Source organism: Symphodus melops (genome assembly GCF_947650265.1).
Source record: "Symphodus melops genome assembly, chromosome: 5".
In the NCBI taxonomy this organism is placed as follows: Eukaryota; Metazoa; Chordata; class Actinopteri; order Labriformes; family Labridae; genus Symphodus; species Symphodus melops.
The window spans coordinates 22,826,318-22,843,769 of record NC_136695.1 but is presented as its reverse complement, the minus strand read 5'-3'; the positions used below and the strand labels follow the sequence as shown (position 1 = coordinate 22,843,769).

At 43.4% G+C, this 17,452-nt stretch overlaps 1 protein-coding gene across 1 annotated transcript in view; it reads right to left on the bottom strand.

Annotated features, from left to right (window-relative positions):
* erfl3 (Ets2 repressor factor like 3) overlaps positions 1-16,583 on the bottom strand; it is a 46,663-nt gene extending 30,080 nt beyond the window's left edge. Inside the window, exon 1 of the mRNA XM_079343059.1 lies at positions 15,784-16,583. Coding sequence (XP_079199185.1) covers positions 15,784-15,805 — 22 coding nt within the window. The 5' untranslated portion in view covers positions 15,806-16,583. The remainder of the gene's footprint in view (positions 1-15,783) is intronic.
* Positions 16,584-17,452: the final 869 nt, after the last annotated feature.

Sequence of the window (17,452 nt, the reverse complement as noted above, 5' to 3'; positions counted from 1 at the left end):
ATCCTCCATCCCAACCGTCACCATTCCCAACTGTGTCCAGCCCTCTGCGCTTTCCTGCCATTCTTCTATCAGCTAATTTTAGATGAAGGAAAAAGCTCCGTCCACATCTGCTAGTCATTCTTTAAGAGCTTTGTGTGTGTGTGTGTGTGTGTGTGTGTGTGTGTGTGTGTGTGTGTGTGTGTGTGTGTGTAGTAGGATAAAAAAGAAAACTGAGGTAGAGACAGAGTCGCTTCAGAAAAAAAAAAAAAAGAAGTTAATCACGACTAAAACACAATCATTTGGATTTGGAGTGTTTTCTCTGCATTTACTTGACAGCGGTAAACCACAAGAGCAACAAACTGCCATCAAAAGTCAAGAGAAATGCGAAATAAACGAAACATTATAATTTAGCTCAATTTGCCCTGGAAAAGCACGGCCAAATGTTGAGGCAGAGAGCCTTGAAACAGTGCTCTCTTTAATGAACATAAATCACCCAAATGGAAGTAATTTGTAGGCCGAAACAAAAGTCAGAGGGAGAACGCACGACCCATGGTTTGGAAACTCTGGCCACAGGAGACAAGAAGTCAAAACTCAGGTTGATGAACACAAATAACTCTTTTTTTTTTTTTTGCAGAAGGGTTGAGAACCTTTGGTAAAAAAACAAAACAAAAAAACACTTCTTTACAGTTTACTTTCTTTAAGATTCTATAATATAATATAGACCGCAAGCCATCCATATCTGATGAAGTCACAGCATCATAGTGTTTACCGGTTTAATTCTAGGCCTACTTTGGGGAGCTGGTAGCTTTTTGGTTGGTGTGTGAGCCTCATGAACGAAGACTAGAGTCCTCCAAGCGAGCAGCCGAGGTTCGAATCCGACCTATTTCTGCATGTCATTCCCTCCTCTCTCTCTCTCTCTCTCTCTGATTTCTGACTCCATCCAGAGTCCTGTCTCTAAAATAAAAAGAGCCTCAAAACAAACCTTTAAAAAATCTAGTGCATTTTTAATAACACTGCATTAACACTGTCCCCAGCTTGCCATGAGAGCGAGCTTTGACTGGACACACACTGCCCTGCAAAAGACACTCTGCACAACTTCACAAAAACACACACGCACACGCACACGCACACACACACACACACACACACACACACACACACACACACACACACGGTTCCTGGCAGTCAGCACTGTGCGTCACAGTGGGCTGTGAGGGGGACACAGAGGGCAGAGCACAGCGTGTTTATGTGTGTGTGTGTGTGTGTGTTTATCCCGTCGTAAACAGGGACAAGAGACACATGCCGTGTCGCCGCCTGTCACCACTTTCCCTTCTTTCCTAACTGTTCTCACCCTTCCCTCTGTTTCTCCTCCTTTCCTTCAGGTCTTGATTCTCTGGCCTTGCCTTCGTCTTGCCCCCCCCCCCCCCTCCCCCCTCCTCTCTAGCTCACCCCACTTGGTCAGCTTGTTAAGCATGTCTCCTAAAGCTGATTAAGTAGTGTTGATCGGCCTTACGTAACATTCACCTCGCACAGACGTCGCTGCCAGCCAGCCAGCATATTGTCTATGTGCGTGTGTAAATGTGTGTGTGTTGGTGCGAGATTGAGAGAAATCAGAGAGGGAAAATGTGCTTCAATGAACAGTACTCTGCATGGCGTATTTGCAGTTGCACACACGCATAAGCCTGTGTGCATGTATTATGGTAACACGTCTTGGATTTGAGCCAAGCAAGCACATGGTCTCACTGACATGAGCACATTTGGCGATGATGGAGGAATGTGCACATTATCACAGCCTCCTCAGGTGTGTGTGTGTGTGTGTGTGTGTGTGTGTGTGTGTGTGTGTGTGTGTGTGTGTGTGTGTGTATATGTGTGGGGTACGACTGCAGGAGTGCATATAATCAGTGCTTATCCCTTTGTCGAAGGCCAAGGGGGAAAACCCACAACACTGCAGCAGGGGGTGAGACACATGTCTCCCCCCCCCCCCCCCCCCCCCCCCCCCCCCCCCCACACACACACACACACACACACACACACACACACACACACACACACACACACACACACACACACACACACACACACACACACACACACACACACACACACACACACACACACACACACACCTTTACAAAAAACGAGCGCCCGTCTCGTAGGCTCAAACACTGTGTTGGTAGTGCATGTAAACAAAGCCCTGCTCCAGATCTCATTAATTGGTGGAGTGATTGAGTTAACGAGGCGGTGCACACAGACGGGTTAGAAAGGTCGGCCACGGCTCCTCTTTTCTCCTCTCCTGGTTTGCTCCTGCGCTCTGCCTCATGGGAAAGATTAGAATCCTCAGCTGGAGCAAATAAAGCTGGACGTTATGCAAGAGCCCAGGAGAGGGAGGAAGAGAGAGAGAGAGAGAGAGAGAGAGAGAGAGAGAGAGAGAGAGAGAGAGAGAGAGAGAGAGAGAGAGAGAGAAAGAAAGGCTGATGATGATGTAACTTGAGAGATGAGCAAAACAGAAATGAAGGGCGAAGGAGAAAGAAGAAGGGAGGTGTGTGACAGAAGGTCTTGAGGCACTTGACCTTACACAATAACCAAGCTCCAATGTATATACCTAGCTGTGCTTTATGGTGCCAGCTACCCATCTGAACAATGCTGGACAATCTGCTTTACTAGGCAATGAGCTCAGCAGTAGTAAACACACAGCTGCCCTGCACTGGCACAGATCAGTCCCCTTCACGCTCTAAGCCCTGCCCCAGCCAGACGCAGAACCAAACTGCAGGATTTAAGGTCAGATCCAGAAAGGAAGGAAACGCATCGTAGCCATATATGCAGCTGATTCTCAATCATTAAATGGTCAAGTTGAGATCATGAGCTTTACATGTACTTTAGAGATGCATACAGATACTGTAAAAGGTCTTGTTACTGACGTAGTTTTCAAAAACACATTCAAACAAATGGACAAATATTGATTATCGACTCAATAAAAACCTAATCAGATTCAACATTTTAATTAACAGGCTGCCATTACTCTCAACAATGTAGAAATTAGAATCAGTTTTTATTTTGCTAAGTACATTTACATGTACAATATATAAAAGAATCTGCACTGCGACATCAGCTAGACTTAAAATAAAGAGAGACCACATGACATGAGCTGTCTTTTGAATGTTAAACTTCACTCAAGCTTTCTGTCATTTGTTGTTTTACTGCTGCTGCATTTCAAATGTACGTTCATTTTCTTAATGTGTTCATGATGTGTTTCTGAAAGGCATAATGCCTTTCCATATTGCAAATTTTAAATTGCCACAGGCTGTTTTTTTTGTACATTTTCTGGTATTTGGAATTTAAGGTATCAGGCTATAAAACAGGTTACAGCAGGGTGAACATGATAAAAGAAGGAAGGAAGTCAAAACAAAGAAATGGAAGAGGAGTTGGGAAGAAAGTTCAGAGAACGATAAAGGTTGACTGGCAAACACAGAGAGGACACAACTTTCTCCCACTCTGTCAGTATACTGCTTGGATGGTGTTATGCAAGAGCTGAGTGTACACACACACACTCATACCCTCCGCCTTGTGAAACTCAGGACATGAGCTGTGACCTCACTGTTTGTATGTCTGTCTCTGTGTGTGTGTGTGTGTGTGTGTGTGTGTGTGTGTGTGTGTGTGTGTGTGTGTGTGTGTGTGTGTGTGTGTGTGTGTGTGTGTGTGTGTGTGTGTGTGTGTGTGTGTGTGTGAGTGAGAGTGTTTGGGTTTGGATGTGGGTTCATGTATGGGAACATACAATGGTGGAGCCTCTCAGTTACACGACTCTCACAAAGACACAAACACTCATACAGACAGCATGCATGCAAACTATTGTCCCGCGCGAGCTGTGATTGAAAGAGCTCAGATCATCTGTCAGAGTGTAAGGTAGCACCGGAGTTCCCCAAGAAGTGACAGCCCCAATAGCTTCCAGCTACACCTCTACATTTCGGTTTGATGACACACATCTACAAACAATAGATCAGAGTCACTTTGTAAAAGCTTGTATAATCCAAAGATGGCTACACTAGAAGATTTGACCCTCTGATTTTCGGCTTCTTGCAAGCGATTTTCTTGTCAGATAATCCTCGTGTGTGGTGTAACTATATTGCATTATTTTGTTTTACTGCTTCCAATCGAGTCAGAGCCTCTCCGATCTCGAATCGTTCAGACTCCAGGTCGGGCTGCCTCCAAAGGAATACCCATTACAGCCAATGAGAGAGCAGACCGTGAAGCGTAACCAACCGGATGTTGCTGAATCACCTCCAGCTCATCTTCTCAGGGTTTTTTTTCTTATTCTTTGTTTTTCACTCTCAAACAGAACTCACTGCAGGCCGATCATCCGCCATATTTGTTCTTCTTCTGAAGTCACGTTTGATTTCGTTTCTGTATGAGCTCACATTTGGGAAACGGCAGCTGTGTGGTCTAACAGTCTTGCCAAGTCATAGTTTGGATTTAGAGTATCATAATGTAGACTGTCCTTAGGTCGTTGGTCGCCCACATTTTTTAAAATCGGTTAGGATTTGAAAATTGTCTCATGTAAAGCACACTTTAGTTCAATTCGGACAGACAAGCTGGAGTGAGAAACGTTTGAATTTCTTCACTGCTTGAAACCCTGTAAGATATACCTGATGTTTGTTTGAATTTGAATCTAGCAAACACACAAGAGGGCGTTTGGGGAGTGTATCATGAAAATGATGCATTTTTATAAACAGAGTCATGGAAAAGAGTCGTGGAAAATGAATAGTCATCATTCAAGTTAACAGGAGGCGTAGAAACGTTTCCCTTTTTTGTGCTGCTGTGATGATCTAATGTCACTGTGCAGTTGACCAAACAGAGCCACACGCAGACTACATGTATGAAGCTTCAAAAAAACAACAAAAAAAAACCCTTTATTACGCAGAAAAAAAATCAGCTTACACATTCACAGCACCGACATCAATGAGTCACACGCACAGATCCCACGTTCCCACACACACACCTCTGCACTCTGCCTCCTTCTCTTTGGTAACCTAAGGGAGAGAGAGTACCTCTGCACAGAACACGGCTAATACTTGGGCCAGACGAACACAATAACCCCGACTAACACAACACCCACACACAAACAGTGAGGATGCGAGCTGGGGGGCCAGCTGGAGGGAAAGCTGCATACAAAAGTGCATGTGTTGTTTGATGAAGGTGTGTGAGACTACAAAGACCTTATATTAGTGGGCAAAAACAACTCCTTAAAATGACTGTTACATCACTTTATAATTCATTTTATAACCTCTTTCCCTCGCCTGCAGTCAATTCTTTTTCTTGTTTTTTTTTGATTGACATCTCTTTGCAGGCGAATCGGCTCTGCTGGGGACTTGTTTCCAAGGTAACATGTATACAAAGTATAATTAGTTACCACAGATGCACATTCTGGTTGTAAAAAAAACCAGATAGCCCACGTTAGAGAAAATATGCCAATGAAACATGTTCCATGTTAAAGAGTGTTTTCAGATGCTTCTGCACAGTATTTTGGATGTGAAGTGCCTTCCACCTCACCTTTATAAAAGTCACCTTTGAAATCAGTGAATTTCAACTATGCTGGACTTGAAAACAATCGAGTCATCATTAACCTCTTTGTCTATGTTTTCCAGCCCCATCATAAGGTTAATTCATCATCCTTCTCTCCCTCTATTTGTGAATCTCTTCACCCATTCTTCTCTCCTTTCCCCCCTCACATACAGAGGCTGGTCAGGGGATCAAAATCACTGCTCTCTTCATCAAAAGCAAACAGTGTGTGTGTGTGTGTGTGTGTGTGTGTGTGTGTGTGTGTGTGTGTGTGTGTGTGTGTGTGTGTGTGTGTGTGTGTGTGTGTGTGGGGACATGTGTCTCACCCCCTGCTGCCTAAATGTGTGTCTAAATGTACAGTAGGCCTATATGAGTGTGCGCCCACCCACAAGCAACTGCTTGGTTGTTACATAATTTCACTGGGCCACATCTGATGCTAAAAATGGACATGGATAAAACTAATGTGACCGAGGGCAGGGCTACTGTATGGAAGCGCTGGTGAACACACAAACACGGCTAACGTACACAAAGACAGAAGGGGCTGGGCAAGCTGCTTAACTCTGATGTCATGAACTATGACATGCAGATTTGATGTGTTTTCTGACATTGATTGTCAGTCCTTTGACTAGATCATAGATCCAGCAGAGACAAACAAAGCAAGATTTTCTTTACATGAGCAATTTTTAACACATTATTCACGTCCTTATTGAATCCACAAATAGCGTGACATAAGCATTTATAAATGTAACATAATGAGAAATGTTGAATAAAAGTTATAAGACCAAAATTGAGGGACACACACCAAACCTGACTCTTTTCCCATTAATATCGTTGCACATAGTCAAGCCAGCAGTCACGCCCCATGTACAGACGCTAAAGTCAGGCCAGTTCATGTCAGACTCAAGCCTGAATCTTTTCTCTCATGTCACTGCCCCAGCTTCTCTAATCTGCCGTCCTACAGAATAAAGGCAACAGACCAAAACAAACAAAAAAAAGGTGTTGCAGCCTAACAGGGAGGTTGTCAAGCCAAGCTGTAATCTGTGCTTCCTCAGTATGAATTACAGAACTGGGCTTTGAATTGAAAGATATGCTTTCAGGTAACTGTTAGGATGGTAAAGTGCAGACTGGTTCTTATCTCAACTACAACAAACTAACTACAGCAAACAACCCACAACACAACTATTAAATTAGTAAACCCCACTTCAAAACTGATCCCATCCAGGAGTCAAAACAACCCAGGTCAAATCCATCACTGGAACGACATTAATGATAAATAAATCAAGCTGTATATGAGGATATGTTTGGGTCAAGGCACTTAAAGACTGGAGAGTGGTACAGCACATGAGTCTGGTTTTTGATCTCACTTATGAACAAACTCCATAAGAAATATATGATGAGATAAGCGTGTTTCCAGCCTGTCCTGTGTGTGTGTGTGTGTGTGTGTGTGTGTGTGTGTGTGTGTGTGTGTGTGTGTGTGTGTGTGTGTGTGTGTGTGTGTGTGTGTGTGTGTGTGTTAGTGGAGGAGGATATGCTATACGATGTTCTGCACTGATGGCCGACATTGTCATTAAAGTTTAATCGCTATACTTTCCTATAAATACTTTTCCAATGATCCAATGCATTATTCAGTTTCTCTCAGGCCAGCCCATACACACGCACACATACACATGCACACACACACATATCAACACACCTGGAGAGCTAAGAGAAAGACAGGAGGAAGCAAGTCTTAAGAACATTTAAGAGGACGATGACCAGTGGGCAAAAATAGAGAGGGATGTTTGTCCAATCCACCACACTTTATCCTGAGGGGAACACACAACTTGAAAGGAGCCCTTAGCTGTTAGCTGTGTGTGTGTGTGTGTGTGTGTGTGTGTGTGTGTGTGTGTGTGTGTGTGTGTGTGTGTGTGTGTGTGTGAGTGTGAGAGAGAGAAAGAGAGAGAGAGAGTGAAAATACATAATAATTTCAAACCTCTCCATGAACTTATTACACTTGATAGCAGCTTGTGATCAAGTCTGACTTTTAGCTCATATTTCCGGCAACATGTCTTACTTCTGATGTACTCTGACTGACAGCCCTCTATACCATTTGAACCAAGCTAAGAGAAAGTCTTAATGTAACTGCCCATCCAGTCATGCAGGCTGATAAATCAGGGTGTCCGAGGATAAAAAAAAAAGCGATAGGGTAAGGTGACATGAAGCAGGAAAGAAAGGGGAGAAAGCAGGAAAGATGAGGAGGAGTAGGCTAATGGAAGAGGAGCTGCCACTGGGGTATTAGCACATGGATTGGTGACATAGAAATGATAGTGAGGAGGGGGAGAGGGCGGTGGGACGGGCGGGTCAATCGATGCTTAAAATGGTTTCACTCCCCTGCAGGGACATGTGCATGTTAGGGCTGGGATATATATTGAGTTTTTAAGATATATTGATATATTCAAAGGAGATATAGGGTAATACAATATCCTTTATATCGATAGAGTTTATGTTGCGTTAAAATAAGGTTAGTCGATTCTACTATACAGACAGCGGTCGCCCATTTTCTCCTCATATTGTCAGTCCCATATCACCCTGCTCTGCCTCTTTCTTTCTCTCAAACTCCCAAACCGCCTGCATTACAAACTATACAGCAGAGTGAATGTTACTATTAGATTTCACTAAAGGAGAACAGTCAGTTCTGATGTGTGGGGTTATCCAAAGAAGGAAAGACGACTGAGCAATTGCTGCTGATAAAGGCAGAGGAGGTTCTCTTCCCACTGATCGTTTTTCCTCACTAACACACACACACACACACACACACACACACACACACACACACACACACACACACACAGCTTGTTACCACCTGTGTTACCAAACAGAATGCATGTTGATTTTAAATAATGTGACAAGTTTATGTCCTGCAGATAATCCGTCCTTCATCTAGCGCTATGTGCTCGTGATCAGAAGTTTATGTTGTTTAAGTACATAAAACAATCAGTGCAACAGTCTGTGCGCCTTCTAACACTGACATGGCTCTTTCGCCTTTCCAAAGCACATAACTCTCTTACATCAGACTGTAATGAGTTGGCTCAAAGTACAAATGAGCGTTGACGTATACAGAACAGGTCTGAACATGGAGGGAAGAAGAGAAACAAGATTAAGGCTGCCAGACGGATACAGCCAGCAGAGAGGAAGAGGAAAGACTGGTTGAAAAGAAAACTCCAAAACGTGATTGTGCATTCCTTACCCAGGGTGCTGGGAAGGAGAGAGAGAGACAGAGAGAAAGAGAGAGAGAGAGAGAGAGAGAGGAGGAGGAGAAAGGGATTGGCAAGGGAAAAAAACAGGGGTAATGGAGGCAGGGAGAGAGAGGAGAAGCTGGGAGGGTGACAAGCTCAAAAAGTTTAACTTGGCGCCAGACAGCGTTTCAATACTCAGCAGACACTCACACAAAATATCGACACTATGCAAGTGGCACAGAAGTGTTTTTGGTGATTTCCCATCATCCAAAATTAGATTAGATATTTGCCCTCAACCCCCCCCCCCCCCCCCCCACTCCCTGGGTCCAGCACAGAGGCAGATTCCCAGATAAAAATAGCCAGAGGAACTATTCAAACACTGCTGCTTTTCTGTAGGGAGTGTCTGCTGACTGCACTGGACTTAGAGGGGTTAGAGAGGGGTTAGGCGCTCCTCTCAGCACCCTCCCTGTGTTACAGAGCCTCGGACAGCGGGAGAGCCCAAACTCTCACACACTTACAGGCACGCATATAAAGTTAAAATTAGCGTGAACAAGTTGTAAGTCCTTTTTTTTTTTTTTTACATGAATAAGGAAACAAAGATCACATGTTTCTAAGTATAAATGCGCCTTTAAAGGACACACAGGCTATTGGAACGTTTAGACACATTTCCAGTTTACTTTATTTCCCAGTACTAAGTAGATCCAGTTTTGCTCTGACCCTGGAACGTGTATTAGCAGACACGTTGGTGCTGATCCCCACTGTAAAGTTGCCCTCAGCGTGACCTGTATTATTGGGGTTAATCTAAAAAGATTAAGTGTATACATTACAACACAGGACACAGAGTCCTGGCTACGACTGGGAAACTCAGCCGCAGCGAGGAGCCACCAAGAGAGGATTGTGTCTTTTCACAACAGGCCATGTTATGTGAAGTGGTGCTGTGTTTAGAACTTTGGTTTGAAAAGAGAGATAGCTTCATGACTGACTGGCATGGTGTTGTCATGGTCTTGATAGCTTACACCCTGCTTGCACTTCAGCCAGCAGGGAGATGACACTCCAGGCTCTCAGCTAAAGGACAGGTCATTGTGTTGAGGATCTAAAATAAAACCTCTCATCTGGAAGGATCAGAGGAATAAAGTTACCTGAACTTTGTGTGTGTGTGTGTGTGTGTGTGTGTGTGTGTGTGTGTGTGTGTGTGTGTGTGTGTGTGTGTGTGTTGTCAGACTCAGATTCCTATCAATGGCACCGACGTCGCCAAATCTGTTATACATTCACCCACAAGTTCACAAGTAACACCTTCCACACAGCTGCCCACCCTGAAACCTGTCTCCTTCATATACACACTTACATTTCTTTAACAATAACATGGCTTTCTGCACCAACACTCTGAGTCACATCTACAACAATGCAGCTCTGTAAATTCCCCATATTACATTACAATGCACATGCACGCGCAGACACAAACAGCTGCTGAACAGAGCAAGTCAATCCATACAGAACAACACACCCTTCTGCATTCTCCACATGAATTTTGATACCCATTTGAAATTAGAGCCTCAGTGCATTTGTGTGTGTGTAATCTATGCATTTTGAGGTTGATGGTTACTAAAAAAAAAAAGGGAATTATCTTAATCCTGTTTTATTAATGTGTGCATTCAAAGTCAGAATGTCTGTATAGTCCACACATGCCTTTAGTAAGTCACATACTGAGCACATGTAGCTTATTCTGCACACTAAGCGTGTGCAGAGAGAGGCTTGCAGAGATAGTAACTGTTGTGTTTTCCCCTCATGTGTAATGCAACACAGCCGGCAACTATTAACCTTCTAAGCAGGAATGTGGGAGGTCCAAGAATTCCAATAAAAGGCAGCAGTGTGTGCACGCGTGTGTTTCGGTGTATGTGTACTCACACATGTGTTCTTGAAGCTTTACAGTTATCTGTCAACAGTTCATCCCTTTCAGGTTCATTACCATCTCTAACCAACAACTAATATGGTCGATGTGGGGTCATGCTGTCGGCTGCAGCCAATAGCATTGTGGTAAAAGTAGGCTCAACTCTCATCACAGGAAAACACACAGGGCCTGAGGACACATGGAGATGTGCTGATGTGTTGTCAGTCTAAAAAGTGCATTTTAAATGGAGGCCTTTAGAGCAGAACCTCACAATCACAAAGCTGATCAAACGGGTCGGAGATCTATAGGAGTCGATGGTCAGATCTGAAGTTAATGTGAAGGCCTCTGGGGCAGCAGCGAGCGTGGTGGTGGTGGGGGGGGGGGGGTGCTGAACAGCGGTCAGAAACACCCTTCAAGGGTAGTGCTGCGTTGTTGGCTTTGGACTCTGTGGTCTCCCCGGTCAAGGGCGACACAGGACTAATGGTTGGGAGGTCCATTAGTGTCAATTGGCTGAGCGCATTGTTCTCTGTGGTCACATTCCTGCCTACATACAGACATTTCCACAACTGAAGGCTTTTCCTACCAGAAGTCTTTTTTCACAGACAGCCATGTCAAAAAGCTTAAGAACTCTTGAGTCGTGGAGATGACAAAACGAGGGTCGTCTGACTCTTTAATATTGAGTGTAAAATTCACACTCTTAAAGGCCCATTATGAAGAAGTTTTACACTAAAATATCTATGTTACTTACAAATTGTCTGAACATGTGACATAAAAACGTTTGTTGACTGCTACATACATTACCACAAATATCTTTGTGTTTCAGAAAAATCCTTCTTTTCATAGTTGTAACGGGATACGTCCTTTCACGGCGGCCGCCATGACAAGAGCCGTCCTGATACACAGCATGTTTATCGTTGTCATGGAAACACTGCACGTCAAATACCCCTGAATAACGGGCACTGTAACTGAAAGCTGCAGTACTGTTGATGTATGTGCTGCTGTGGTGAAAACACCATGTACATTATAAGTGGAGACATTAGCTGTTGGTAAACACATCCTCTTCCTCTGGGCTTTTTCGCCTGTTCCTCTTAACTATGGTTAACTTGGAGTTGGTTTTCATCGAGGTGGAGAACTAAAGAGAATCACTTCCATGATCCCCTGTAAACTGTCATTTAAAAAAAACTGGCATTTACAGCAACAGAACAATGAAAGTCCCCTGGAGAAAGTCCCTGAGAAATGTGTTAAATAATGTTAAAAGAAGTGCAGGGAATGCAATATGTTAAATAAATAGCATGGCACATTTCCTGAGATTACCCCAAACTATTTAATTCTTGTCACATAAAAGAATTTGACTGCATTCTTTGATGGAAGATAATGAGTGTGTTATGAAACTTCATCTGTTTCGAGCTTAAAGCATGTCGGCTGAGCCTGATCACAGCAGGGATTGTCCCATAAAGCCGGCTGTAAAACTGAATTGGGATAATGGGAGGTAGTGGTTTTGCTGTGGTCAGCAGTGCGAGGGAGTTTTCACAGATAAGGCTAATCACTGTTCTTATCACCACAGTGGGTGTGTGTTAAGATTGAAAAGCATAAGCTGGTACAAACCCAGACAAGGAAAAGGTAACACGCTCAAAAGTTAGCCTTTTGTCCCAACCTGAGGAAGAACTGTCTGTGTGGAATCAATGCACATCAATCACTCAAGAACAGAGGCACTAAACAATAATCATTAAGCCACGTGGTTGAGTGACTAATTAAAACTAAACTGACAAGCCAAATTTACATTATTCTCTCTCTCTCTCTCTCTCTCTCTCTCTCTCTCTCTCTCTCTCTCACACACACACACATTTCACACGCAGGCAGAAGTGCGGTCTCTTCACTTGTCAAAAGCATCACCAAACTATGAGCTACTCCGCACCATTATGAGTACAATGAGAGGTCCCTGGCCCCACAAGTCTGCACACAATCAGCCCCAGGGCCTGCCCCACTCCCACCATTGTCCCACACTCCACACACACACACACACGCACACACACACACAAAGGCCACACTAAAGCCAGGGGTCCCACTAAGCAATTCCACCACACAAAGACACACACCAGTCCTTATCCCATCAGAGAGAGAGAAAAGATTGACAGAGAAAATTTGGAAGAAGAGGATGAAAAATTGGGGAAGGACGAAGGAAAAAGGGAGAAACGCAAACTACAAAGCATGTGTGGCGGTGGTGCGGAGACACAACGGGCATGTTGTTATGGAGGGTGTGTGTGTCCTTATCTTAGCATAATCGATCATTAGCACACCTTTTACGTAAACAAAACAGTAGATATCAGAGACTGTGTAAGAATAGACAAGCCCCCAACTCCCTGTCTGCTGACTCAAGCCACCTGTAGAATTATTTGCCTCCAACCATTTTCCAAAACAAAGACTAGTTAAACAGCAGTAATTAGACATACACTGAAATTAATCTGGATCATTTAAAATGCTGCAAAATTAACAACAGATGCATCTATCGCCCTGCCATTTCCTGTCTCATCACATCAATTCTCTATCTCAGCAGAAATCCTATCATCTATCTATTCAGGCTAATGAAGTGACTGTGGAAAACAGGAGTGCAAGGGGAAGCATCTGCTGATAGAGGGAGAGGAGGTAAGCTCAACAGAGGCAGCAGCTTACCGTATGGGACATAATCCTACATCAGCAAACATCCTGGGAAGGGATGATTGCATTTTTTTATCCTACACTTATCCTGGCACTGTTATATCCGTCCACATTCAAGAAAAGCGTTTGCTCTAAACAATGAGATATACACAGGTTAAGGGTTCAAACTTGTGTCCTGATTGCAGATGCAGCAACAGCAGGAGATTGAGAGATCGGGACTGCGGCAAGGATAAACCATGTCAATAATTCAACTATTTAAAAGTGATGTTATGACATCACATGTAATGTCAGATAATGCCTCTGAGAGAGAGAGAGAGATGCTTTTTACCCACTAAAGCAGAAAGGATTAATCAATCAGATGATCAAGTGGGAGGTGATCACATTTCATTTAGATAAATTATATGTAACTTGATGAATTGTAGATTTATGTAACCAGTTATTTTTGAACATTTCAAATAGATACTGCTGAAATGGCGAGTAAATGGAAAAAGGATTGCACACCAGAGGCCAGCTGATAAATCATTGTCTTAATAATCTATTACCACAAGTTTAAGCATTTTCCAAAAACGTATATTAACGTCCTCCCCTTTCAGCAACTGAAAGTGAAACTATGCTCAACAGAAATTACATAAATATATAAGTTTCTTTGTTTCTGTCTACATTAACAAAGGATTTCACAATAGTGGACAGAAAAAAAAAAACGTATTTATTTATCATTCTATAGAAAAAAAAGTTAGTCATGAGAGCATTATATTAAATGATATAACACTGGTACAATAGGTGGATGTGTATTTTATGTTGGGACCACACAAAATATCACAATATGCTCTATCAATTATTGAGCCAGTACTGATCAGGTTAAAATGGGTCAAAAACTAAAACTTCTAAAAAAGAAAGTGTTTGTTGCCCCCTATCTTTACAAATTGAGAACTTTGGGTGTTAAGACTGTGAGCCAAAGTGAGTGAACATTCCCAAGTCTCCCTTTTGGGCTTCATTATTCTAAATGGTCTAAACCCCCCCCCCCCCCCCCCCCCCAAAAAAAAAGAAGAAGAAAAATCAAAACTGATATACAAAGCTGTCATAGTACCAAATTACAAAGACCACATGGATGGCAGCACACAACTATACACGGACCAAACAATGTGCATTGATCACAACCGACTACACAACAACACACCATTCAAATAACCTGAGTACAATCTTTTTTATTTAGTACCTTCCCAAAAGGATTTAAGCTATCTGCTGCCACACAAACACAGAGTTCCTTATAATAAAAGGCTATTTGTGGTGGGATGTAGTGTGATGTCATGGTAGCCTCCTCAGGACTGCTGCAGGGAGAGAGGGTGTGTGTGTGCAGGAATGTGAAGGGCTGAGGGGCTGAGGCTGGGTGCAGCGGGAGTCAGGAGGGGACAGGGTGGGGGAGGGGAATGTCCCATGTGGAAAAGTAAGGGTCCAAGACAATTTGTACTTATTCACAAGCATACGTATTTATGCAAAATGCTTACCAGTAACTACTTAGAAAAGTGGAAGTTGTTTAAGTTTTAAAAAAAACTATTTCAAATATGTATATGTTGTACTGAAAAAATATGCAGTAGGAATCTTTACTTTCATGCGTTATCTTCATGCTGCACAAATTCTGCTTTTATATTAACAAATGAAATCAAACTGATCTCCTGTGGACTCTCATTAAAGAGAAGGTCATGTCAGGGAGATTACCAACTATGACTGTGTTATAGCCAGCACCAATGATCGCACTTCCACTTCCTCCTTTGAAGAGAAAAATTGTCTTCCTGTGAAGGGAGCAAGAACAAACTTATGCAAGCATTTCAGGAATTAGACAAAATGACACACGCAAACCTCAGCTGACTACTGGAAATCCCCCCCACCCACCCACCCTCAGTCCACCCCTGCTCCCACTTCATTATGCTGACAAGTCAAGTACTTGACAATTGTATGCTCAGTGTTAATATCAGCTTGCTCCATGTACACCTAAGCCAGATCCAATAACCTCAACACCCCCACCAAGAGAGGAAGTCATCAACTAACTTATTAACACGTCCCCATCGCTCCCCTTTTCTCTCACTCAGCAATTAAAAAAAACCAAACCCCTTACAGTGTTTCCAGGATTTCAGTGGGTTCTCCTACAGGTGCTGGATGGTGAAATTGGGTTGTCAGGGTGACAGGATGTCGCCGTAACAACTGTACAGTAGTTTAACCACTTCCTCTTGAATCGGAGTACAGTACTTAACCTGCACCAGATTTGATTCTCATATCTACTGTAGCAACAATACACGCACTTGTGCATTGATCCTGAACAGCTCAAATCAACAGGTTTTCATCAGGTTTTCTGGTATGGATGCAGATGTCGATTACTATCTGGCTCGCTCTTTAATAAGCAATGTAGTTACTGTAAGCTTTTTTTTTAACTGTAAGTAAACAGAAAGACAATGATGGACTTAAAATGAAATCAGAGCAGGGGTCATGCAAACTTACCACTTTCTCCAGGTGTTTTCATTCTTTGTTCTTTAAGCTTCTCAGCGGGCTTGCTAAAAGTTTACAGAGCAGGGTGTGCTCCCACAAAGTTGCTCGTGGAAAGGAAAGTCAGTCCCCTCGGCCCTTTCCGTTCCCCTTTGGTTCCTGATCTGGATCACTAGGTGAAGACACACGGCAAACTTTTTGGAGCAACAACTTCAGCGGCTTTCCCGTCCTCGCGCTGCCGCCGCCGCCACCGCGCTCCGCTTCCCCCTCCACCGGCTCTCCGCCAACCGAACCGAGAGGTTCACTTCCCCGCGATATCAAGACTTCGCTGTCGGTCGTCGCTTCTGGAACAACCAGCGCTGAATTCCGCTCGAGTCGCGGCGGAAAACTGCCAACCGTCCCGTCTCGAGGCAGCCAAACAGCCGTTCACTCTCTTTTAACAACTTCTCTGGCTAACTGTTCAGTGGCTCTTTAGTCCATCGTAACCGCATCTTCGCCGCTGTTTGACATGTCTCTACCGCAAAGCTGTGTTACTTATTTGACAGAAATAAACGTTGGAGAGGAAGCTCTCTTTCTTTACAGACTTTTTTTTTTAAGTCCTCCACTCACTCTCACACCATTCAGTGCGACTCTCTCCTCCCCCCGTGCCTCTCGCCGTCCTCGGGGTGTCGTGTTTCGCTCGCTCTCTTCTGGAGCGGGGCCCGCCCACACTGACGGAGGAGAAGAGGGGGGGGGGCTAATGTAGCGAGTCACGCCCACTCACCACGAGCCGGGAGACTTGGGCTGGCGTCACTGCAGCACGCGGCGTTGCCTGGGAGACCGACACAGCCAGGCAGCGCGCTGCCGTGGTGACATCACAACCTACGATTCGAGAGGCGCGAGATCATGCTCGGCTCTCCGTGTCCACTTGCGTCAATCAGGGTTATTAGTTCTAATCAGCCGCTTTCATATCAAGATAATTACACTTATTAAATTGTCAAATTAAGTCTCAAAAGCGTCAGTGTGTAACTAACTGTTAAAAACAGCTAATTCTGTGTCAGTGTTACTGCGTATTTGATCAGTCCAGTAACCTTATTATGACACACATGGTCTACCTTGATCTGTTCTGATGAATAACAAACGTAGGCCTGGCGCAACCAATTCCAATGTAATACGTGTAATCTATCAGATCTGAAAGGTAAATACAAAAATACAGTTAATTTATAATTAGATCAACTAAACAAATGTTATCTCTTATTGACTGTATTTTTTTGTTTGACATTTGAGTATTGTTATGCTCACACTAATAAAACAGTGGAGGAAATTACCTGTTATTGTAATTGTACTAAAGTCCAGGCAAGAAAAGTCGGTTTCAGGTTATAGAATACTACAACTATATTAAACTGCACAGTAGCCACATTTAGTGTTTTGTAATTGCTATATTTAGCATAAGTGGGCATTAAAGAGCCCCAAAACTTCTCACATATGAACCAAACAAAACAAAATGTTAATAGGAAATATAAAGCTGCATCCTGTTCTGTCTCTCATGTAGAAATAACACCCTTTTCCTCTTATTTAAAGGTGCAGCCAACTGTACAATCTGGCCCTTACCCCAGTATCATACACATCTTTGCTAACACTTAGGGTACATATGATGCATGTAAATGTTCCTTTTTGCGTGTGTCAAAGCATATAGACACATCCG